The sequence below is a fragment of the Haemaphysalis longicornis genome, unplaced genomic scaffold (genome assembly GCF_048455015.1).
Source record: "Haemaphysalis longicornis isolate Haplotype H1 unplaced genomic scaffold, Haemaphysalis longicornis Haplotype H1 scaffold_4, whole genome shotgun sequence".
Taxonomy (NCBI): domain Eukaryota; kingdom Metazoa; phylum Arthropoda; class Arachnida; order Ixodida; family Ixodidae; genus Haemaphysalis; species Haemaphysalis longicornis.
In genome coordinates, this window is record NW_027526361.1 from 131,840,217 (window position 1) to 131,865,908 (window position 25,692).

At 46.7% G+C, this 25,692-nt stretch overlaps 1 protein-coding gene across 1 annotated transcript; it reads left to right on the forward strand.

Annotated features, from left to right (window-relative positions):
- The first annotated feature begins 222 nt into the window (after positions 1-222).
- LOC144180008 (uncharacterized) lies at positions 223-24,777 on the forward strand. The gene is made up of 4 exons (XM_077708418.1): positions 223-315; positions 516-584; positions 21,473-21,742; positions 24,646-24,777. Exons 1-4 carry the CDS (start codon positions 223-225, stop codon positions 24,775-24,777), a joined length of 564 nt encoding a protein of 187 aa, XP_077564544.1.
- The last annotated feature ends 915 nt before the right edge of the window (positions 24,778-25,692 follow it).

The following is a 25,692-nucleotide window of genomic DNA, read 5'->3' on the forward strand; positions in this document are numbered from 1 at the left end:
CAGGTACTGTGGCTGTGTGAGACTATTTTAGCACGCGTGTAATAAAAGCAAAAACACGAAGCCTTTAATCTTTACTGGCAATTTACAGCACATAGATAACCTGATTAGGAGCTGATAACACACGGATGTATCTGTCCCCACGCAGCTACGACGACAACGCCAAAAGCCGTATTGTGCACGGTCGGCGAAACGCTGTTCGCGGAACAGCCAATCACCGATGGCATGTGCGACTACGCCCTGTACACCGAATTGGCTGCGATTCGCGGCGCTTTGAAGCCTGTTGGAGGGGAAATTTCATGGAAGACCTTCAAGGAGGTGAGCTCAAGAACTATATGTCATGATTGGAGCGCTTTCTCGTTTTGGCTCCAGGTCCCATTTGAAGGTTTTACTGGCATGATGTGGCTCGGGTCGCAGCGGAACCGTAAGCACTTCTAATTAGAAATTAACGAATGATTCCTCGAGACACCCCCTTAGGAGTGCCTAACACCTTGCTTGTGTTGGGGTATGTTGTGAAGATGGACATGGTCCTCCTGCAACAATCGGGGTGGATATGCGAGAGGCATACACTGGGTGAGGCGCAGGGGGTGAGTGAGGTGCCAGGAACTGCTTCTGAGATTTTGAGACGCAATGGGGAGGAAATACAGCGACTCCAATGACTCTGGCTGTCATTAAATCACGCATGGCAAAAGGTTTTTTTCTGTCCCAAATAGCACAGGATTGCAGCTTGTGGGGTTTCTCATCGCCTGTCGTCACAACGTTAACCAATCCATTTTGTAAAGCTAAAGGAAAATAGAAGAAGAATACGATGATTTATAATCAACCATTTGAAATGAGTAAGCGCGAAATCATTAGTCTTTAATCACCGAGTGGATGTGTCAGTATGGTGAGTGCCGCCATAGCGCCCCGGATCACTGGTGAAGGGTGCGTCGCTGGGTGCGGCGTGCAGTGCATGTCAAAATCGGCGCAGCATCACATACTCAAACTCCTTGTCGCCTAGACACTAGCATTATAATTTATTTTGCGTCTGTTTATTGTCTCTCATTCTGACCGACAGCCTTGGTTAATCGCATTTGTGAAGCATATCAGCATTTCCACGATTCTAACGCGACCCTGATTGTAAGGTGCGGGTAAGTTTACTAAGGAAAATACGAAAGAATAATTTGATTCTGATTCTAGTGCGTAAGTGGAAGGCATGGCACCGCAATACGTACCTGGCAGAGGACATTTTCTTTCACCCACGCCACCGCAGCAGCTAAAATTCCTTGCTTTATAATTTTGGGCGCCCAGCTTCTGCTGGCATTAAAACTGGATTAGGAACGTTGAAGGCGTACGTAATTTGAAGCATCTTCCCCTACATAATTCTGATGCGACGGGCCGGTTGTTCATTCGCAACTTTCTAGCAGATTCCTGCAGATAGTTGTAAAGTTCTAGGAATAATGCACCAGATCGCCCAATCGACCACGTTAGCTTCAAGTTCTGGAAAATATCCGTGCTCAGGGCCAGTGAAGCCTTTTGGGAAAATATGGCTCTGCTTTGTTAATGACAATGCCGCATTCCCGTCTCCCATGCGTCCAGTGTGCATGGTGCCCTGGTTTCCTCTTACTGCAGGCCAATAAAATTTCCTTGCACTAAAAGGACGCTTCATGGCGTTACTTCTAGAGAGCCATAACAACTGACACTAGGTGGTAACTACAGCAGCACCAACATGTGCAACAGCTAGGGCGTAGGTATAAGTAAGCCCATGGAGCAATGGGTGCTCCAAAATTGGCAGAATGTTCTGGATTGAATTAAATCGAATTATGGGAGGAGTTAGTGCCAATGACGATGCCTCAGTTAGCTGTTTTGGTCCCGATTGTAACGGGCACACTTATGTGAAGGCGGCTTTCAGCGAAAAATGTGCGCATTAGAATCGTGCGACTACGCTATCTTATCTTAACACTAGGCGGCTGAAACAAAGTGTTGTACCACATGCAAAGCAACATCAGTTTTATTGGACGTCAAGCCGAGGGGACGACGTTAGAGCTGAAACGATAGGCCTAACATATCTTCATCGCGCAAGCGTACTTTGTTGCTCATCTCATAGCTACTTATCTCATGGGCATGCTCGATAAATTACTCAATTTGCCTACGTTGTTGTGAATGGCGATATCTGTTGGTTCCCGTGGACGTTGTTGCTTAAAAATCTGGCTGAACCAATCTCTGCGTGCTATAATTGTGGTACCATGGCCGGCAGTAGAAAATTCACGGAAAAGTGGTTGCGGGAGAAGAAACTCTTTCTCGGCCCCCTTTCTGGTTAAAAAGGTGTGTACACAAAAGAGACCTACTGACAGCATAACCTATGGCTTATATATTTTATATTGTAAGATAATGTGCCATATTTGCAACATACTTCCTTATCCCTTCAAATTAAGTTTTATTGGTTTCAGTGGAAAGCCTCATCAGGCATGCTCGCCAACCGTCTAGATTCAGCAGCTATGAGTAGTAGAGCAAACACCCGGGCAAAATATAAGCAATATTGCTATATAAAACTGATTTTGCGCGAATATTTGAAAATGTATTCCTTTTCGTCCAGAAGAGCTAGCGCTGCGGATATTCATCTTTATATCGAAAGGACCTCGAAAGATTCGGCAGAAAACAGCGCCAAGAAAAAATAGATTTCTTAAAATCGAACCTTAGAAATTTTCTTTTCGGTTGTTTCCTTTTGTGTGCCGTGTTTGTTTGTTTTTTCTCAACTTTGTCCATGCCGCAAGGGCTCTAATTTGGTTATGCTCGTATACCTACTATTTAGAATTGCTGTTTCCTAGAGATATTGGCATGAAGCCAAAGATGACGTAGTTGGCTTGAAAGAAAAAAACAAGTTATTAAAACGAACTTCTGCTCCCCTAACACTCAAAAAATACACAGGCGGCGAAGCAGCATTCAACAATGTGACGTGCGAAGGCTATAGTGTAGGCGAATAGAATACCGCGGCTTCTGTTTTGCGGGTATTTATCTTTCGGCCCGGGTGTTTCTCGAACCATCGAAGTACATCGAGAACACTGTAGATAAAAGAAAACTATTCTAGGCTAGTGTATTTAGGGCGAAACCTTCATCAAATGAGATATTCCGTGGGGAATAAGAAACAAAGAAGGGAGCATGCGATCCACTCGGGGCACAGATAACATAGCCGGGCGCAGCCGGGCGGAAAAAGCAAAAACATAAATGAACAAATACAATGCATGGTTCGCGGCAATATTAAGACAATAGCTTTTCTTGGCCTACTTGAACAAGAAAATATTGGTCTGTATGTCTGTCTGTCTCTCTATTCAGCTACCTGGTCAAAAAATACGAGAACTCTGAAAAGAGAGGTTTATACAAGAAAAATATTTACAATCCGCCAACCCTGGAAATATGCGTCGCACTTGTCAACATTGTTAAACAAAAAAAAAAAAAATAGTAGGCATCATCGAGGCGAAGCACTATACATCACTAGTACCAGGCTGTGTTCTTTTAATTTGAAATACATGTGAGCTTGATACTTGGAAGAAAAAATAAAAGATTCGCGCTGAAAACAATATTTTGACCCAAAAATACAAATAGAGCGTGCGCACGAGCTTAGGCAACCCTCGTCGCGGCATTCCAAGTTCAACAGTAACGAAACGGTCGAATAGGCGGCGCATGAGCGCTGGAATGCAGGAAAATTGAATGGGCTGGCGCGAACATCCACTGTGTTTATTGTGGAAGGAGCGAGAACGGAGAGAAGGAGCGTAAGGGGTGGGCGCGTGTGTGAAAAGAGGCCTTTCCGTAGCAGGAGCGGGACAAGACTACCACCGTGTTTGGACGGCATTTGCATTACGATGGGGACTGTCACACAACGGGCGCAAACCTGCTGTGCTGTGTTTACAAGAGGTAAACGGACCCATTCCACGTCTTCCAGGCTACGAAGGCTATGGTTTTCCAGAAGATCCGGGCACACCAACACGTACGGCCATGTATGTAGATAGAACCCTGACACACACTAGGCTGGATACTGATCCTTGGTGCTCAAGCAGCGCCAGCGTCACTGGATGTAGACTTCAACTCGCGTCAAAAAGAACAGTGGTCGTTTTCTCGGTATACCTCAATCCAGAAAATACCAGAAACAAGTCTAAGCGCTGTCCGGCAGACCTCAGCTTCATACCACACTTCCAGAAGGTCTACCGTAGTGACGAAGTGCTTGTTTGCGGCGATTTTAATGCCCAGCACATAGCCTGGAACTACACCAAGTGTAGCCCACGTGGAAGGCGCATTCTAGGCGATCTCGACCACTACGGACTCACGCTTCTGAATTTACCACAAGCTCATACTAGACTTGGACAGGACCGACGCCAAGCTGACACTACTCCGGACCTGACGTGGGCCTCGCGACCAAGTCACTTTCGATGGAGCCTTCTTGAGGATCCGCTGGGTAGTGATCATCTCCCCATAGCAATAACTGTTAAGAAAGATACCACGTCCACGCGAGGGTCTAATAGGCTTAAAAGGGAATGCAAGGTCACTCATTAGGACAAATATAGAGCACTCCTGAGGGAATGTGACTCCATACAGAGCATAGATGCGCTTAAAGAAGCCATGGCCAATGCCAAACGCCAATACACCAAAACACTTCGCGTCTCTTTTGACGATCCAGATCCCGATCGACACCTTCTTCATTTATGGAACAGAAGACTACGAATACAGTCGACCTTCCGAGCCAGGGGGCGTCCTAAAACACTAAAAGCAAAACTGAAAGCAGTTCAAAGAGAAATCGAGCAGTATACCGCTGAACTGGCGTCTATACAGTGGGCTCGAATGTGCGAAAAAATCAACGGTTCAATAAGCTCTCGTCGAGCTTGGGGCATACTTAGGTCCCTTCTGGGGCAACGTAGGACTGCAGATGGGGCAGCCCGCGTGGCTCTCAAAGAGGGCATTGGCTCTGAAGCGTTCGCAGAGAAAGCGGCTGAGGTCTTATTTCCACAAGCATCGAGTCCCAACTCCCTAACCTACGAGAAGGACGACACTCCAGCTGGGGAGGACGAACTTAACCAACCTTTCACAATGGCAGAGCTCGAAGATGCCCTACGCAGAATTAACACGCATGGCGCGCCAGGCGCAGACGGTATCACTGGATCGCACATCAAGAACCTCCCAGAAGAATGCAAGGTGACTCTCCTTGCGGAATTTAATCGCGTCTGGCAAGAAGGCTCCATTCCCGACGACTGGCGGCACTCAATTGTAAAACCAATACCGAAGCCAGGCAAAGAACCTAACTGCCTGGGGAACTTGCGACCGGTATCCCTTACGTCATGCTTGTTTAAGCTTTTGGAGAGCATGGTTAACGCTCGCCTTGTATGGTGGCTGGAGGAGCGTAGCCTTCTTGCTCCCACACAATACGGGTTCCGCTCCGGTCTGACGACGCAAGATATCATGTTACGCCTCAAGGAGGACGTTCTTGACCCGTTGTCTACATGTCCCCGTATGGTCGTAGGTGTTGACATTAGGAAGGCCTTTGATGGCCTTCCTCACACCTCGATCATGCAAGCCGTAAGAGATCTTGGCATCAAGGGATACATGCACAATTTCATTGCCGCCTTCCTTCGGGATCGAACTTTCCAGGTCAAAGTTGGAAGTTCCCTCAGTCGCTTTCATCACAACCGGGTAGGAGTCCCTCAAGGCTCTGTCATCGCTCCTACGTTATTCAACGTAGCACTTGCGGCGCTTCCTGGAAGACTGGCCAACATCGAAAACGTCGAACATGCAATTTACGCAGACGATGTGACGCTCTGGACCAAACAAGGTTCTTTAGGTGCACAAGAGCAGGCACTACAAGCGGCCCTGGATACTGTCGAAAGCTACACACAGCAGATAGGGCTAACGCTGGCACCCGAGAAGACAGAGTTTGTGGTCATCCACGGTGGCAGGAAAACCCCATCCAAGGATGAGGAGAAGGCTAGCGTCTACCTCACAATTGGGGAAAGGCCTATCCTTAGAAAACGCTCCATACGTATACTCGGGATGTTTATCGACGAGCAGTGCATAGCATCTACCTGGTTTGGCCGGACAGTTCGTGTCACTAAACAAGTCATCCAAGTCCTACGCAGGATCGCCAGCCGCACGAGAGGAGTCAAAGAGAACGAACTGCGACATTTTGTACGTGCATTTGTACACTCCCGTATCATATACGGAGCACCGTTCCATCCGATCACGCGCACGCAGCTAAGCCTTCTTGAGCGCCTAAATAATGAAGCCAGGAGGGTGATAACTGGGCTTCCGAAATATACGCCCCTTCCGGCTCTCAAAAGCTGCAGCGCGTTGAGCGATATAGCGGACCTAATGTCTACTCATGAGCTCACGCATATTGCGCGATTAAAGTCCACCGAAGCAGGCAGATTCACTCTGAAAAAAGTTGGTTTTGAAATCTCGACATTACCACCGCTCCCAGAAATATCTCCCCCCTGGGAGCACGTCGACATCGTAGACTCCAAGCCGCTACCCCAGAACATGGGACAAGAACAAACGGCAAGGAGACAAGCTTTCGCAAGAAGACACGTCACCCAAGCAAGGCAACTCATCGATGGCAACGACCTTACTCGCAAGACCCATGTCATCTATGTAGATGCAGCAATCGGTGAGCACGAGCAGCAGCCAATGTTCACCACGGCATGGACAAGCCATGATGCAACAACGCGAGGAAACAAACTCCACCTCACCCGTGAAGCCGTCAGCAGCTCCCTTGCAGAACTGTGCGCCATTGTAGATTTTGCCGAGCACGTCAGTTTGGCACAACACCAAACGGGGGAAGATTGCGCCCATCACTACCGAGTCTACACGGACTCGCAGGAAGCCTATCGTGCCTGCCAAAACACTCGCACTACTACCGTCGTTGTCAAGAAACTTCGTCTCCACGTTAGCTCCCTCCGTGCTCTGGGACACGACTTTCACGTACACTGGATCCCAGGACACTCCGGAATTCCAGGAAACGACCGGGCCCACCGACTAGCGCGCGCTTTACTTCTATCCGCGCAGTCGAAACCACCCGAGCGATTTTCCAGCCGGTTAGCCGACTACGTGGAGACACACAATCAGTGGCTAGATCCCGCCATAACGGTTTCTTTTGCCAAGCAGCACCGACGCAGCTTTCTACGCAGCGCCTGCAATCCACTTAATATCCCTCCACTTCCTCGCAAGGCTGCTACCCGCTGGCAGCAAGTTATGCTCCGGCGGGTACAGACTGGCACCCTCCTTACCCCCTACCTTTTGCAGCGCTTCCGAAGCAAGGAAACCAGCCGTTCCCTCGACCAACCCAACACTGGAATGTGCAGCCCATGTGGAACCCGGGCTGACCTGGAACACCTCCTGTGGTTCTGCCCGCTGTACTCGGCTCCCAGAGCTCGGGCCCTGGCCTCACTCCCGAGTGACATAAGGCCGAACTCCCTTCAGAGCTGGGCTGCACCACCCCCGTGTACAACTGCAGCGGTCGCCAACAAACTTTGGCGGTCGCTAAACCAGTTTATGGATGATGCAGAAGCTCCTGCCACCGGTTCCCGGCTCGGACACACTGCCAGAACCACAGCCCGTCACGACCGAAGCCAGTGATCAAACGACGAAACGTTTACCTCTTTTTTTTCTCTCATTTTTTTTTCTTTCACAGCAGCCTTAAATTGGCTTCAAAATGTGAAATAAACGTGTTCAACAACAACAACAGCGACGCGAGAAGATACGCGTACAATTTATTTTACTGTTCCATTCAAGGAATCGCGATGCAGGATCGTTGAGGTTTGACAAGGAGGAGCCAGAAAACATTGTTTTGATGGGAGCCCAAAACCAATTGTAACTGTAAAGCAGCATCTGATAACAGGCGAAAGTTCAGTAGGAGGACACAGCGATTGATATTGTCGGCGCTTTCAGACGGTTTTTCCCCCCAGTTTATTCTGCTTGCAACAAACAATTTGGAATGAATGCAGGCGGTGAAAACATCGTCGAAGACGCTTGGTGGCGTGAGCTTCTCCTCAATGTACCCGCACGATTCCGACGGAACTTTAAGACGTCTCGCAAGTATGGAAGACCTGGTGAAAGACCTCGTGCAGCGTGATAGGATGCTGGCCTTGGGCACACTGGGTCTCCATGTAGACTTTGCGTCATTACGGAGTTCCGTGGAGAGCGCATTTAAGGTAATCATTGGCTGGCTATCTTTCCTTTAAGACAGAATAAAGGGCCACTAAAGGGAAAATGCAACTTCGTTTGTATCGCGGGATTAGAGTGTCATGAAAGATGAATATGCTAGCACTCAACGTGGTAGCTGGCGCTTATTATCAAAGACAGCGCCAAACGCACGAAAACATATTTACGAGCCACACACTTTCCCGCTCTACAAAGTGTGGCCTCACGAATCGCAGGTGGATTGTGAAACGGGATTGACAAACGGACAAACAGACTCCTGGTTAGCTCAGTTGGTAGAGCGACTGATCTGGGCAGGCCATGGTCCCCGGGGTACTAATCCTGGACCAGGACGAGTGTTTCGCCAACTGCGAAGTTTTTGAGAAAACTGAACAGCATTCTTTTGCAGCCGCACGGACAGGCACTGAGGAACACTCGCCCCGTTTTATTGACGATTTAGTCGTACAGCCGCAGACTTAACTTACACACTGGGTGCTTATCCATGAAAAAAATATTTGCAGCGATCCGTAATAAAGCGTTTGTCTGAGGAATAATTTACATTCGCAGGTGTTCCGATCGGCTTTGGATGGCCGACAGCACGCGATGACGTTTCTTGGCATTTACATTTATACGTCGTTGGACGCCAACGCATTTGTGAACGCGGCGAGCGACTTGGCGTAAGTAACCGTAGTCGAGGGTGCACTTTTCATATATTTAGACTGCGTTTAAATATAGTTGTTTCGAAAGGGACCAATGAAGATGACAATGCAGCCAGTGTACTTCGGCACAGAACAACCTGCGCTTTTTAGCCCTTGAGTCCCTGCAGAAAAATGACGTTGATAAGTTTTCTCGTAAACATTTTTTAAGGGCACTTGGGGCGAAAAGGGGCATTAACCTCGCCGGGGCGGTAGAAGACCACCGTCTTTCCACTGGATTTGCTGTGAAGTGATCCGACACATGGCGCGTGTCGGTCGCTCGGATGAGTCAGTGTTCGCTTTGAAGGAGAAGTATAGGCGGAGATGCACCGTGCATTCGAAAACCCACCATAGCTACAGCTTCAATGACTTCCATTTTCACTAAGTGGAGAGCTCCGAATTGTTATAATGAAAACGTGCGTAAAACAGTCCAATTAATTGTACGACCATCACCGGACTTGACACTAAACGTGGCTGCTATGGTAATATACAGGCGATAACGTGACCAAGAAGCCGGTTGCTCAGGCCACAGCCGGACTGGAGGCGAGCGCGCGTTCGTGCGCGCGCCAGTCCAGTCCGGCCGTGCTCAGGCATAATTCAGTATCGACGCCATTTTACAGGCCGCTGTGAGCAACCACTCAGCCGCGCGCTTTTAAATGCAGAGCATTTCTTTAACTCACGATGTCACCCGGCGTTGTCGGCGTTGGCGTGCCCCGGCGTCCGCAACAGCCGTTCCAGGTGCGCCCTCTCCCCCACTCCTCCTCTCCCGCATCACGCTACCCTCCTCGCTCTCAACAACAGGCCCGCACCCCTCCCCCTACACTATATAAAAAAATAATACTTACCGGCGCCTGGTTTCGATCCCACGACCCTGCGGGCGGAACTCAAGGTACATGGTGCTCTACCCACTGCGCCACAAAGCCGACACAGAATGGAAGGCTACGAACGCGCCTTATATCCTTGACTCATTCAAACTACGTCAAGAAGCTGCTGATACAACGCATTCACTACCACCAACTCCCCAAACACTAAACGTTAACGCAATACACCCACCCCCTATGCGACGCATTTACTCGAGTCCCCCTCGCGGACAGATGGGCCCTTTTCATACCCCCCCCCCCTTCCTCCTCGCACCCGCTTTGCGATGAAGGGCTAACGGCCGTGGAATTTAACACATCGATTCGTTCCTCGCTTGGCGCTGGCTGTGAGGAGCAATCGTTTATGGCACCAGACACCAGCGGTTCCCGTGAGCTGCAATCTTCTCGCTGGTGCTTCCGTGGGCCCCCTCTTCAGCTGCGGTTTTTGACGCGAGGGATGTAGAAGGAGGACCATGCATAAATCATTCGTATCAGTGAGATTTGTGGCTTTTCCTACAAAGATTACTTTGTCGCGAAGTGTTTTCATTCGGGAGAATATACTCGCCAGTGAGATAGTATGCATTTCCAGATACTGATGATGCACTGAAACTTTGCAATCTTATTTATGGCATGTAATTAGCGCGATAATGGTCAGTCTTCTCCTTGGTGTTTGTTCAGGGAAGTCGACTATGTCATCATACAAACACATATAGTACGGACGGTCGGCCGCACACCTTGCAAAGTGTACTTGACAAGCAAAGCGGAAGAAGAAAATGGCGTGCCAAGTCTTGTAAGTACGAGTTTGATTTCAGAGCTAACAGGGAAGATTCCGGTGCAGTATTCGATTTCCACCAAACAACTTCCTTCTAGTTTTGAGGTCAGCAATGCCGCCTGTTGTCATGGGTCTGGCTTAGCACAATAGCAGTGAACCCGCTATTTGCTGTGACTAGCGAGCACGTAGCTTAATGCCATTGCTTCTGAAGCAATCATAATTGTTTGTTGGGGAATGTAAGAAATAGCGCCTGAACTGGCTACCCGGTTGACACAACATCCAAAATCACGGACTCTATTCATTATCCAGTAAAAACACCATTACACGCGGAGGTTTTACCTGGAGGGCATGGACTTGATAAACGGTTTTTGTAGCGTGAGCTACACTGGCCGAGGTTGAGCAGTTTCGCGTGGCTCCTGGAGAGCCGTGCTGCGCAAGCGCGGCACGTGGAGGCCCGGTCCACTTGATGATCATGCGAGGGGTGGCCGGGTGTGGAACGGATGGCTCGTGCGTCGCAGCAATACCGGCGTGCGCCTGTGGTACCAGCTAAGAATAACCAGATGAACCTTAATTCACGCTAAGTATACCGTGGTATAGCCGAGCTAAGCCACTGCTATTTTTTTTCTGTTGCCGCTCTCTGTAGAACGGCTTCAGAAACACCAAGAGCTTTCGGTTGAGGCTTTGGGATAGCTTGATGCGATTAGTAGAGCTGGCCCTGCTGGCCCAGCTCAGTGTGTAGTTGTTGGTCTGTGAACAACAAGGCTGAATATTTCCATGACGCGATGCATTTAGATTTTCCCCTTGTGCACTCTCTTGTTGTTAATAATAACGCCGTATTAGTGGGGGCTATCTGCAAAGCAGAGTGCACTGCTGGGTCTGTAGCAAAAAAAAAAAAAAAAAAAAAAAAAACACAGGAAAAACGTAGCCAATGGCATGCACTTCTCCCGCATTCTCGTTTATTGCAAGCGTGATACCTCTTCGTGCCAATCCGAATGTTCTGTTGCCTGAAATCAAACTGAGGCGTATCTTGCGGCAATACATTGAGAACTGACTTCCGATACATTAGGGTAGGAAAGAGGAAGGGAAAACATGATAAGCCTATTGTATGCCAATGAGAACCTCTTTTTTGGCTGCAAGAGTCAGTTAAATATTTGTGAACAGTTATCGAAGGGAGCATTAGAGAAAGTCGCTGAGAGGCAAATGTACGCGAGGAATGCACTGGGAACCTGAAGCTTCAAATATGCTGTCTTCATTTGTTCGTTTTTAACTAGGTATGTTTCCACTGGCATGTTCCGCAGAATATTGCATTAAACTGTACTTTATTGAAGAGCAAGATATCGGCACTATATCGGTTGTTGATCGCTTATCAAAGAACGAGGAAAACAGCTAGCCCTTCCCGGAACATCGTGGGCTGGAAGTGCGCCCTGCGACTGGGACGTACGTTGGTGCGAAATGTTTGGGAAATATGAATTCCTGATTTCACGCGTTGGTCGAATTCAACGTAACACGAAGCATTTATTTTGGCATACCTAGGTTGAAACAAACTTCGTGGGGCACGTTCGTTTGGCAAGTTCACGTGACAAGTTCACGTGACAAGAAATGGGGCTGGGCTTGGCGTAGTTGCTGATTTTTCATAGCGGTGAGTAATGGCGAGTGCGTTGAGAAATACTAGACGCAAGTTCAAACGTTCAGCGTCTCATTCTCCCTGCCGAAGACGCACCCATCTCCAAGCGCAGACAAAGTGATAGCTATCCGCACGAACTAAGGCTTCACGTTGCGCTGTGCCGCCAGTCGCTTCTCCAGGCAGCACATCTGGGGCGCTACGGTGTTGCCAGCGTTATCCGTTGTATCTTCTCACGGCGACCACTCACGAGTCTCTTCCCCAACCACACGGATGGGAAGGCCGCTGTTATCTGGGGTGTGATAAACCAGAGTGGCGCCCCTGGCAAATCTTCCAGCAGCAGCAGCAGCTGCCTGACAACCGAAAGGAGAGCCAAATACAATTTAGCTTCGAAATATAGAAGTTGGTAATGCACGTAGTGGGGCAAAATGCGAGAAACGGCATTCAGCAAACCAGTGGTTCGCGAGCGCGAACAGCGGATTTCTCCAGATACCACACCATTGGGTCTTCACGGCTTCGACGTTTCTCCATGACATAAAAATGTGATTTTGCAGCAGCAACCTGCAGGGCCTGTTCGACAACCTCTACCTGTTGTAGAAGTTGTAGGGTATAGTCGAAATAAGGAAAATCATCATCAACGGAGCTAGCAAAAAATGCTTTCGCGCTCTTATACGAATATGCCGAGGGATACTCTAACAGTGTTTTGACAACATGCCCAGATCTGTGATGTCCCTGCGTATGGCCAAACCCATACAATATCATTATAAGTAATAGTAGAGGGCGCAGAGGAACCAGCTAAACAAATGCACAGTAGCAGGGCAGCATTCAATCAATGTTGTTCGTAATACCAGTTTGTATTTTGAAGGTCTTTGACTACGGAATCCAGCTTTTAGCGATATGTTCGCAAAATTTCAAACCCGAGCAAGGTTCATAAATGCGTTAGTATCATTCCGAACTTGCCTGAAAGGACTCTGACCAATGAATCGCGGATGAGCCGATGAACACTTATCACACTTTGGATGTACACCCAGCGTCAAAATAAGCCGGGGCACGCGAGCGCGTGGCAAAATGCATCGCCGCGACATCTGACGTTGCACACCTGGTGTCGAGACACCGATGTGCGCGTGCGCGTCCAACCATGCTCGCTAGCCTGTCTTTTCGTTCGCTTCAAACGGCAACGCTTGTCACATTCAGCGCTTGGCGCCAGGGGCCACTTTCTTTGGGCAACCCCTCTTGCTCGCACCCGCTTCAGCGGCCGAGGGCGAGGGTGAATATGCGTTGCTCGCTCTGCGCTGCTCTGACAAAGGATACATGGAAAAGGGACTGCTATCTTAGTTTTAAATACTGCATTCTTTTTTACAGGAAAGCTGTCTATGGCTAGGATCCAGCAGATCATCTCTGGTAATAGAGCGATGTAGACAAGAAGGTAGACAAGAACAGCGTCTTAGGCCGGGTTCAGAGTGGTGTCGCAATTGTCGTAATGTCTTTAAGTAATGACGTCATTTGACGTCTCAGCCAACCGAACTGTGTAAACGCCGTTTTTTTTACGTCCATAGCGCACGACACGGCTCTTACGTATTTGGTCTGAACATAGCATTAAGCGAACGTACATCATTGTCGCGTGAACGCCCCCCTCACGTTTTCTCCATGCGTCGAGCGCCTTGTGCGGGCACAGCATACTGCCCCTTCTCTTCCCCCACCGCACACTTTCGGAGAGCGCTGGCTCGCGTCACCACGGCGAACCTACTCCCCTCCCAATTTCACGACATTCTCCTTCTTTGCTTTCCTTCACTCGTCGGTCTTCCCATCGTTCGCTCGGTCACGACGACGACGACGCGGCTGAGCCCAGAGAAGGGCGCCAAAGGGCTGTTCCTTAAAATGTCTTCCCGGCAATTTATTTGGGTTAGGAGGTGAAGCAGACATTAAGGGGATCGTTGTAAGCTTGATCTTTGTAAGATGGCTTTCCCACATCGACTGTTGAACAGTTAATCAAGTCAATCTTCGGAGGGAATACCATGACATAAAGTGGCTCTAACGCTTGTTTCATTGAAACCATACCGAAACAAATTATATGACAATTAGCCGCTAAGACAAAACAAACACAAAGCCGGGTTTTATATTTTTCAAAATTGCATGGTTGTAAAAATTGTAAATATTGTGTAATTCTCGTCCGCTGTCAGTACATATATGATTGTACGGCAGGGAAACGGAGAACCCCATGTTTTTCCACTGGAAGAAAACTCAAGTTAATGAAAAGTTCATTCAGTCAATTAACCAGGAACTATGCTGAATCGCAAATTACAAACAAACGTGTTTTGCTTCGTGCACCCCTTGGACCCAGTCAAAGCTCACGTTGAGGCTCGGTACCGCAGCTTTGATGTTCATCCTTCTTCACAGAGTGGAAGGTCACTGAATTTTTTGTAAATTTTTTGTCAAACCTAGGACCACGCCGAACTCTCCTCCCGTTTCCCCTTTTTTAATTGTTTCAGAACCTGGGCAAGGTGAAGTCTCATCACAACTTCATAAAATAGATTATTTCTCGCTTCAGTTCGTATTCTGTTTGTGTGCTCATTCTTAGTTAACAACCAATTGCATGTTTTACGTAAAATATTAAAACTCGTTCCGCCGATTGTGATTGATATCTACTGAAACAGCGCGGAGCCGCAGTTACGACCATTTTCTCCAATACATGGCATCTCTCTGTAGGTTGCGCTATAATGACAACAAACTAATTCTCCAACGTTTACAACTTCACTACGTAATTACGACAAGTAAACGAAACTCGGTATAGCGGTATAATCGTCCTATCAGCATAGTTTTATAGAACTTGTTTTTGGATACATTTAAAAAAACATGAGTTAAAGCCGTTTTCTTTATTCATACTCCCTCCGTAGATTTCCATGCTTCTCTGCGCAACAGGCAGTGCCGGAAGGCCAGCTTATAAAGACCAAGCTTCCGCCGATCTTCATAAAGTCGGCTTTACCTGTAAACACAGACACTTTGCTGGGAACTCTGGAGGGAGCGTAAAACGATACAAGGACAGGCTGTAGTCAAGCCCAGCGCAAGAACAGCGTTGCTGTTAGAAATACCGAAGTGGGAGGGCATATGTGGGACAAAATTTTGTCACCGCGAGACGGCCAAGATTAGTCATCTGTCATAGCAGGGCAGGGCGGGCAACGCATCTTCACTCTCACCCTCGGCCGCTGAAGTGTGTACGAGCAAGACATGTTGAGCTAAGAAAGTGACCCCTGGCACCAAGCTCTGAATGTGATCAGCGTTACCGTTTGAAACGAAGTAAAAGACAGGTTAAGGAGCGTGGTTGGACGCGCACGCGCACATCGGTGTCTCGACACCAGAAGTGCAACGTCAGATGTCGCGGCAATGCAATTTGCCACGCGCTCGCATGCCCCGGCTTATTTTGACGCCGGGTGTACCTGGGCTTCTTTGAAAAATATTGACTCCCTATGGCGAAGCGCTTGAAAGATTCTGATCAGGTAAGGAATTAGGAGACTTTTCTTCTTCACACACGCACAGTTCTGATTCGGAAAGCTAGATATTTCATTCTTTGAATAAAATTAGCTAGTTGTCCACCGGCGCCGCATTTACTTAACCTTTTCTGTAATCTTTCCTGTTTTTCTTGTTTCTTGCTTGTTTACATTGTACCACATAGCCGAAGCCTACAAATATTTCAAGAGCTTCGTTTATTGGGTCAGTCCCAGTGCATTCGCCATTGAACGAGGAAACGACCATAGAATCTATGATGTGTAAAAATATTCTGCAATACTTGCGCACCGGCCAAAATGCGTACATCCTCCGACTACATACCGAAACCTACTACAACCACATCACCCTATTCCAAATTTTCCTTCTCTCTTTCCATCTGACTGCCCACACTGTCACATCCCTCTCAACACCCACCGCCTCGCCTTCTCCTGCCCAACACCCACTTCTCCACCCCTCAGCTTCCCCTGAGCAGTGAAAGTCCGAGCTGACCAGCTCCGCACCGGAACGCCAGGTCGCCCTGGGGCGGCGTGCCATGGAGGCAGCCCGGACAAGAGGGTTCCTGGACTTAGGACGCTAACCACACGCTCTACCACTTCCCTTTAAGCTCAATAAACGTTTCACCATCCATACTAGGATTCCATTTTTATAACGTCGCCTTTTTTTTGCCGAGTTCCCCCATAGCAAGGACCCTGTAACCGCCGGCATTTCCACAATAATGCAGATTTAGCGGAAGTTCCACCTGTAATCGTTACAATAGCGTAAATGGGGATAACTTGTGGAACAGAATTTTGAAAAAAAACAACAACAAATAAGTGAATCATAAAAGATTGCGTGAAATAGTGAACCCTGTATTCCACAGCACTCCGATAAAAATGCAGATTTCGCGAAAGTTCCCCCTTTAATCGTTTTAATGGCGTTAGTAGAGGTGGTTGGTCGAAGGAAATTTTAAAAACTATAAAATAAGAGACAAATTGTAAAGCCCGGAATTTCCACAATAATACATATTTGACGCAAAAAAATAAATACAGGGAATGGCAAACCGTGTAACACCCAAACATTATACAATATTGCAGATTTTGCAGAGGTTCCAGCTGTAATTGTTTCAGTCGCGTAAATGTAGATAATTGGTGGGATAAAATTTTGAAAATTAAAAAAAAGAGAAAAATATGAAGAATTACGGGAAATGGCGAACCGTGTAACGTCATGCATTTCCAGAATAATGGAGATTTCGCGGAAGTTGTACGTATAATTTTTATAATACCGAAATGGAGATAATTGGTCGAATGAAACTTTGAAATACTAAAAAAAAATGGGGGAGATTAAAGAAATACAGAAAATGGCGGACTGTGTAACGGCCTGCATTGTCACAATAGTGGATATTTCGTTGAAGTACCACATGTAATCGTTATAGTAGCGTAAATGGAGAAAAAATGTTCCGACAGGATTAAAAAAACCAGAACCTTTGGTTGCAAAGAGCTTACACTCAAGACAAGCGGGATAAAAACGCTAGCTGCGCATTACTAGCCAATTCTCTGAATTTCTGCAGATTATTGAATCTCTGAATTTCTGCAGATTCATTATTCTTGAAGGTAGGATTCAATCGGGATCAAGAAACCACTCAGTTGAATCAAGCAACCTATGAAAAAAATCCTCCTGATATTCCTAGAATTTTCTACGAATGCGCGGCCCGCATGGTCAGCTTTTCATAGCGAGATTTCGCTACTAGTAGCCGAATACGTTGAGTTAATTTACGTCGGTAAAATTTCTTTTGTTAATTTTACCCGTTGGGGATTGGTACGCTATTAGAGCCGTTGCCTATGTGCTATTAGAGTTGCCTATTCGCCATTATGCTATTAGAGCCGTTGCTGCCGTAACCTCGCCAATTGTGAATTTTTGTTCAGCTTAAGGGCTAGCACTGTTTGTCTATGCTCACGATTTTTATTTCACGTTAATGTGATTCTCCTCAAGGCTTCCTTATTTCTGTATTCGTTTTCGGAGAGTTTTATTGGATTGTATGCAAACTTTCGACCATGTCTATGGTAATGCTCCTGTTAAAGGCGTTACTTCCGCTAATGATACATTTGTATACAAATGGAGAGCGGTACAGGGTTGGGCTGTTGCCAGTTTTTATTTGCGTTTCCTTTGTTTTTACAGCGTTTTTTAATTTTAATTTCATTTTTTGGGGGTGTATAAGATGCGACATTTTAAATTTCTTAGTTCATGTCATTAAATTTTTCGCTATTTTTTTGTTTTCGATATTTCGTGCGTATAATTATGTGCCTTTACGTTATAATAAAATCTGAGTATGTCACTTCTACCAAATACGTATTTTTCGCACTCTTTGGCTCGGTGAGTAGTCGGCTTAGAATGCTATGCATTGAAAAAGTGAACAGATGTCGGATAATAAGCGGAGCGCCGGCCCCTCGATATTCTTCGGTTGTCCGAATACTTGTCGACAAACCATTGCCTTGCTACCTCTCCGTGAAAAAGAATGCAAGAAAAATTGACACTTTGAAAAGTGATCGCGGAACCTGACCAGCACACCATAACTTCCCCACACCTTTGTACCATACTAGATAACGTTTCTCCAATAATAGCAAATTAAAACCCTGCGCGTTCTGGACATTCCCACAAATTTCTGCGAGAATTATGATGCGCAATAATTACTATTCTACTTGCTATGCTTATTCAAGTGATGAAGTGTATATAGTTGAGGTCCAAATCATGTTTTGAACGGCGTGTCACTTTGGTGGTGACTGCTTGCACGCACACCGCGATGTTTGTTTTCCATTGCCTCAACATCCAAAGACTCGTGGAACTTCGGGAGTTTCTAAGACATAAAAAAATCGTGGAATCCTAGTGATCAGGGGCGCAGCGAGGGAGGGTGTTTCGGTGTCAGAACACCCCCGGAAATTTTCTGAGTGGTGCACTGCCCGTGCGGTCCCTTCCTCATTTCGGCCATTTTTCGTCTGCGCTGCGTCGGCGTATAGTTCAAAACGAAATAAGAAAAGTAGCTATAAAAAGGAAATGAAATGTGGTTTTGTGCGTAGGCTATATTTCGTTGCAGATTTTTTTTGTCCCAAGACGTATAACACCCCCAAAATATATTTCTGTATACGCCACTGTTACCAATATAAGTTCCGCTTAAAAATATTCAGTTGTGTAAGGACATTTACTACCGGAGAGTATATCGTTTGTCTCAGTTGTCAAAGCAAGTGGGTATGATATGTCTAGTATGAGTTCATTTTCATTAGCTTTGACGTGCGTCGAAGAGTCTACGGTCAAACAATAGATGTCGCATTGGCGAGTAGAATAACGGCAAACGAATAAACTGCTGCAGCTGCTGAAACCGCCTAAAAGTGGACTCAGCAGCAGCAGCGGTGCGGGATTCGTTGCCTGGCCACACGAACAGCGACGCTTACGCGACTATCTCGCGGCAGTGTCTCTCTCCCCCCCCCTCCTCCCCTCCCTATGAAGAGAGTGAGTGAGTCAAGGTCTTTTATTAACACAAGGAGGGCCCAGGGGCCGGAAGGGGGAGAAGGGGGGAAAGGGGAACATGCAATTTTAATTTATGGAAAAGAAGCTGTGTCGCGATAACGTTGATACTCTTTTTGTGGCGAACTCCCCAAGAGTAGTGGAGATATCAAGAGAAACAGAGGATGCAGAGGCGACTACCCAGCCACTCTCCGGTGACGCCTCCATCACACCACACAATCCTGTTTGCGCGATTGGCCGACGCTGGCTTAAGCTACGGCAAAGAATTATGGCTGGGCGATAGTAGTGCGGCTTCTAGTTGCGCTTCAGCGTATCATTTGAATGCTAGGGAGCAGTTAGCACACTGTTACCTATTATTTTAGTGGGGGTTTTATAGAACGTCACTGTAGCGCGAAATTGAAGCGTTTGACGATGTTTCTTGCATTTGTTTGGGTTAACACAAGCATTTTTTTATGTCTAGATCGGTCCTGAGTGAGTGAACGAAAGATAGTTCTTTCAAAGTGAACAAGGCTGCATTTTGCCTTCATGGTCCCTTCAAAAGGCGACTGGGTGGAGTTCATCCGAGTTTTTCAGATTTCCCCACAAGATCGCCGCAAATTGTGCGGAATAAGCGAACCGCAGAAGGGAGCCTTTTTTTCCAATGTGGTATTTTAACAGTGCTTTAAGCGATGCGCACATCTATTTACTCTTCACGTCTGTTGTAGTGGTGGTTTGAGGGAAAGAAAAAGGAGAGAAAGTGAATTGGGGGGACGTGGTTAGCGCCGTGGTTATCGTATTTGGCTACGGCTCTGCACGTCTGCGAACAAGTCACGTGCATTTGAAGCACGAAGAAAGGGGTGGACAGGAACCTACCCGTGGGCGTTATATTACCACACGATCGCCATCAAAATCGCACGCCTTCTTACATTGCTTCGTACGTCAAGACTATACGTATCTTCACTTGGATACGGATTCTGTATAGATAGGTAGTATAGGGCACACTTGTTAGGATCTTAAACATATTTTAAACCGCGAGCTAAACGTATCATCACTAGGATATGCAGTTAAAGTGAATTAGACATCGAAAGGGTCATATTTCAGGTAGATAACAAAGGCATCTAAAATGTTTGCCCCAAAAGGCTTTTCACTGTGTGACCGCCGTCGCCCATGTTGGCGTTCCCGCAGCCCTGTTTTTGTTGGCGTTCCAAGCGCTTGTCCGCCTAGTTTCTTTCGCCTCGTTAGTGTGGTGGTCGTACTGTAAAGTTGCGCTTCTGTAATTTGAATTTAACCTCTCTTTTGTCCTTATAATGGGGATGCTGCGTTGTGTCCGGACTCCAGCTTCTCCAGTCAGCTACCTTCACAAAGTATGACGGCTCCTCAATTTTTGTTCGCTGGTGCCCTTTTTAGACCAGTTCGCTTTTAATATAAAAGCCAATCAAACGTGTATCACTTATTTAAAAAACGCCGGCGTTCCCAGATAAATAGTCTTGTTATGCCTCAAATATTCTTGGGTTTGTTTTGTGCCATATAATGTGTGCGTGGACTTAGTGTTTGTAATGACCACACGTATATTATACTCTGAGTTCATATTCTTTTTCTAGCGGGAAGTAATTTTTGCAGTGGGGTACGTTTGCCGCTGCAGCGGCCAGCAATAAAATTCAGCGCAAAAAAAAAAACAAAAAAAACCTTCCCCGGGTTCTTGCTATATCCTTCACATGTCAAGGCATTTATTGTTCAGGCGGTAAGGCTGATGTGCGAGAGAGAGAGAGAGAGAGAGAGAGAGAGAGAGAGAGAGAGAGAGAGAGAGAGAGAGAGAGAGAGAGAGAGAGAGAGAGAGAGAGAGAGAGAGAGAGCACAAAACTGTATTTAAAAAACCGGGTTAACGAGGGGGCGTGGCGGAGGACGAGAGGTCCGCCGCGACCGCCAGAGCTCGGGAGGTGACCAGAACTTGGCTGGACTGCTCAGAGCTGCCCAGGGCCTGCTCCCAGTAGGATGAGAAGGCGAGTGGGGAGTATGGATCAGCAGGACATTCGCAAAGAGAGTGAGACAGAGTATCCAGCTGACCGCACTTGGGGCAGTGGGGTGTGTGGAATTGATGCGGATGCGTATGCATTATTTGAGTACGATGAGTGAACGTGTGCGTTTGCAGTGTTCGCCACATGTGGGCAGCCTCGGGGGATAGGTGTGGGTGCGGGGGTGGGAGAGTACGGCGGAGGAGGCGGTGAGCGACTCGTTTCGACACGCTTTTGCGCCCCGCGGAAACCGGTCCAGCAGCGGCCAGGAACACACATGAAAGCTACGGGATCAGTTGCAGACCCGGGAAAACGCGTCTGGAAAAAGAGCCGCTCTCCGCGCATGTGCTGCGCCCTAACCGAGGTTGATTGGGCGCACGCAGGAAACCGCTAACAAAGCACTGCAAGGCCTGAGCAAGCGTCGGTTCCGACTCCTCCTCTCGTCCACGATGGCCGTGTTGGCGTACGCCGGGTATGCCGGGAAGCCGTGCGAGCGCTCCTTCGTGGCCGACATTGACGTCATGTGCAAGGCGACGCCCAAAACTAGCGAATTCCGGTACCCTGTGGAAGAAATGTCCGAGTTCGTCACGTACACCGATGGAAGGAGCGAGTACACTTTCGCGTTTGACGGTCAGCGTTCTTTGTCGGACAAGGTGAGTTGAGTAAACCCATTCCCCTCCAAACTCGGCGTGATTTCAAGACCATTATTCTTTTCAAAGCAGCTAAATGTAATCTAACAGGAGTTGCCTTAGTAATTAGCGCTACGAAATAGTTTATGCTTCAGGAGACCCCGTGCAAACAGGTGACGTCTTCTCGCTTTGCAATGTTTTCGCAAAGGAAGTTGCGCGCTTATACACTGTGCAAGCTCGCTCTGTTAGGCCCTACACTGCCACTTGCAATCACTCGTTGCAGCTCCTGTTCCTCTCAGTGCTTGGCTTTATGTCTGACTCCGAGCGCTGCTATTCTAAGCCGTAGACGAAACTAAGTTGACGCTTTGGAAATACACTCCAATTTTTATTTTTGCGGAAGGGCTCCGTGTAATAGGCTCATTCAGTAAAAGGTAGTTAATTCGGTCGGATCACTTGGGAGTAAAAAAAGCGTGTCCTGAATGTACGAATGCTTACAGCGGATTGGTTTCCACATAGGGCATTGCCACAGGGAGAGGACGTTGTTAAAGATTAAGCTGTGCGCGCGGAAATTTGCTCCTAAATAACGTACAAATGGGAATGCGTGTTTGAAGGGAGGGAGTACGAACACGGAATTGTTGGAATATTTAAACTTACAGGGTGGAATTAGAGAGGTCTTACTGTATATACATTGCACAGCCTCCCAAATTTTTGATAATATAGCGGAAGCGACGACCGACCGGCATGTCAGCGCCTTATCACGGTGTTCACTGGCGAAATAGATGAGAGTACGCGCACGCGCATAGGGCTATCTGCTGTATGAGTGTCGTCTGCTACGCTGTTTCCTTCAGAGTGCAACTGCGTCTGAATGAGCGGTCTTTAGTGCTTAAACTATTAAATGTACAGGAAGAGTGCTCAACATCCTGGCTGTGCAAGAATGGACGTAATGTCATGATGCAACCTTTAACTTCCACCAGAGGTTTCGCACACCATAGTTCAGAGTCGTCTGGCAGTAAGAACAGATCCGTGTTGGGGAGGGAGAGCGAGTGTGGTAGAAAAAATTCCCCGCATTTCCCCGAGGGGAAGAATGTGAAAGTGCGAATGCACGAGTTGAATTTGCGCGGTTCGGTAATGTTCGCGAAAGAGAGATGACACACACACACACAACTACAAAGAAAGAAAGATGCATTCATTCACAGACACCTATTTGTGTTGTCGTTGTACTTGATTGCTAGAGCGGATCTCAGCTTTGAAATTTCGTGTCAGTACTCCTTTAAGCGGGTGCATTAGCCCTTCTCACGCCCGATTCTTGGCCAATCCCCCACGTGGGTATGTGCCATGTCAGCGGCCAGGCAGCGCGCGCCCATCTCCCCCCGTTGCCAAGGAAGACGAGGAGATTCCTGGCCAATCCCCCACGTGGGTATGTGCTATGTCAGCGGCCAGGCTGCGCGCGCCCATCTCCACGTGCGCGGACATCGCCGGTGGACGCAGGTTCAGGGTCGCTTAAGAAGTGCATTGCACTTAAAACAATCAAGGATGGAGGTCGTTGTATTGCGTGGCAGTATATTGAAACAGGTCGGGTTTTCCTTCATCGCGGTAAGTATCCAATGAGATGAGATTGAATATAATTTGACTTCTTTTCTGGATAGAAGGAAAGGAAGCAGTACTAGGGCAAAATTCTAGCCAGAGGGCTTGACTTTTGTTCGGAATCTGAGCGGGCAGAGATGGGGGGCGGTCTCCGTAACTCGCAAACTTGTACCGTCGTCCTACTCCTAATGAGGGGCACGGGAGTGTCCAAGCACACACGCGAGGGTGGATTGGCGGGCGCACACACAGAAATTTAAATTAGGTGAGTAATGCTGAAGACTTTTCACGTTGAAAATATTTATTTGTTCCTGCTCAACTTGCTCAACACATTTCACATACCCCAGAGATTGTGGGCAGGGATCGGACGTCATGTGTAGAACTTTAAGATCTGATCTGAGGATAGAAGTACATAAAAACGTGGTTGCGTGTTTCTTGTGCCTCAAGTAATAATAAAGTGATATACGTATGTAATATAATAATTTATAAATACAGTAATAAAGTGATATAAAGTTAACTGTATATAATTCTGGTCATACCTCCTGGAAGAGAAGACGAAACGCGGGCGTATACCCATTGGCCGAAAAATAATTTTGAAAGTGCGGCCTAATCAAACGGAAGCTCTTTGACGACGTAATATTCAATTAGGTTTGAGTTTATAAATAAATAAAAAAAAAAAAATAAATAAATAAATAAATAAATAAATAAATATATAAATAAATAAATAAATAAATAAATAAATAAATAAATAAATAAATAAATAAATAAATAAATAAATAAATAAATAAATAAATAAAAAACAATCGATCAATCAATCAATGAATCGATCGGTCAATCAATCAATCAAATACAAACTTATTAATCAATCAATCAATCAATCAATCAATCAATCAATCAATCAATCAATCAATCAATCAATCAGTAAATCATTTAATCCATCAATGGGTCACCGATACCCATTGGAGGAAGGAAACCAGTTGTGTGACGTGCTAGCTGAGTGCCCAGGCTATTTTCATTTGACCATGGCAAACTGGAATACATTAGAAGTGCCAAATCAGGGTGAACGCAATCAAAACTTTACTAGCAACCGTTCTCAATTAGGAGTACGAGCACCTAGTCTGTGGCAGTTGAATTGTAGAATAGGCGTAAACAACAGGAACGAACCGAAAAACACTAACCCCACAGTGCAGTGTGCGGTAAGCAGTCCTTTGTGTTCATCCCGTTTATTTTCGAATTTTTTTTAGATACATTTATTTGGCTGCACTCATTTCCAAACGCAGAGTGCCAGCCCCAATTGCATGCAGGTACTTCTTCCAACGCTGACAAAGTGCATTTTTCTTTCCCAGGTGAAGAAGTACAAAAATGTAACGGACGGATGGGCCTTTTTCGATATTCAGCGGGACATCTACTGGCCCTGCGCTTTGGGCGAATCGTATGGCAGGGTCAAACAAGGCATACGGGTTCTACGCCACCTATAGATATTGTGAATAAATGTTTAACTCTGTGGACTCAGCATATAGTGGTGCTTAGCAGCAAGGCACCAAAATTGGCCTCATCCGTTTTGTGTAGTACGGGAAGCCTCCTGCATTATGTCGCTTCTTTTTTCCTTTGTTTCTTTCTGTGTCGTGTCTATCACAATTCTCTATAGATTCTTAGTTTTTATCAAGACCTGTGGCAAAATGGCGGAATAAAAAAAGAAACGCGCACAGGTGTCAATACAGCTCACACACTTCCATACTAATCTTTGCGCAGAACAGCGCATGAGCATTGAGTGTGCATGCACATTGATCTTTTTTAATAGTGTACGCTTTCATTGATACCTACTGCGGTTAAAAATTGAGACATTTTATGCGTAAATGCTCCTTCTGCTCTAAAAGTAGTTGGCAACTAGCTATGGTGGGTAGAAAAAGGAAACAAGTGCATGGGTAGAGCACCATACATGATTGTGTAGCCTTCGCAGAAGTCATGCTGTCAGATAAACTCGAAATATATACCCCAAGCAGGAGGGAAAAGGTTTGGGCGTGTTGGTTTATAGTCACTCAGAAAACAAGCTCTATTTAAAAAAATACAGCGCTTGTCCTGTCCACGCCTTGTCCTGTGTTTTTTAAATAGCGCTTGTTTTTTGTGTGACCCCAAGCAGGGACTAATATTTTTCAATATGTTTCATTTAAAGGAATAAAAAATACCTTTTTTTCGGGTAAACTCACTTTCGACAAAAAAGCGCCATATTCGTACCAAATGTCACAACCCGTAGCTGATTAAATTTTCTCCTGTGCGTATAGCTGGTCCATTAGCGATTGGCCAGTCTAGTTTCCTGCTTGAATGCCTTATTTATGTGCTCTTTGGGGCGTGGGCAATCGATTACACTATTTTTAAAAGTAATTCTGGGCGTG

Excerpts from the sequence above, each read along its gene's own strand:
- LOC144180008 (XM_077708418.1), top strand. The coding sequence starts at position 223 with ATGTGCGACTACGCCCTGTACACCGAATTGGCTGCGATTCGCGGCGCT. Across the intron at positions 316-515 it reads CATGGAAGACCTTCAAGGAG|ATGGACATGGTCCTCCTGCA; the intron begins GTGAGCTCAAGA and ends TATGTTGTGAAG. Across the intron at positions 585-21,472 it reads CACTGGGTGAGGCGCAGGGG|GAAACCGCTAACAAAGCACT; the intron begins GTGAGTGAGGTG and ends GGGCGCACGCAG.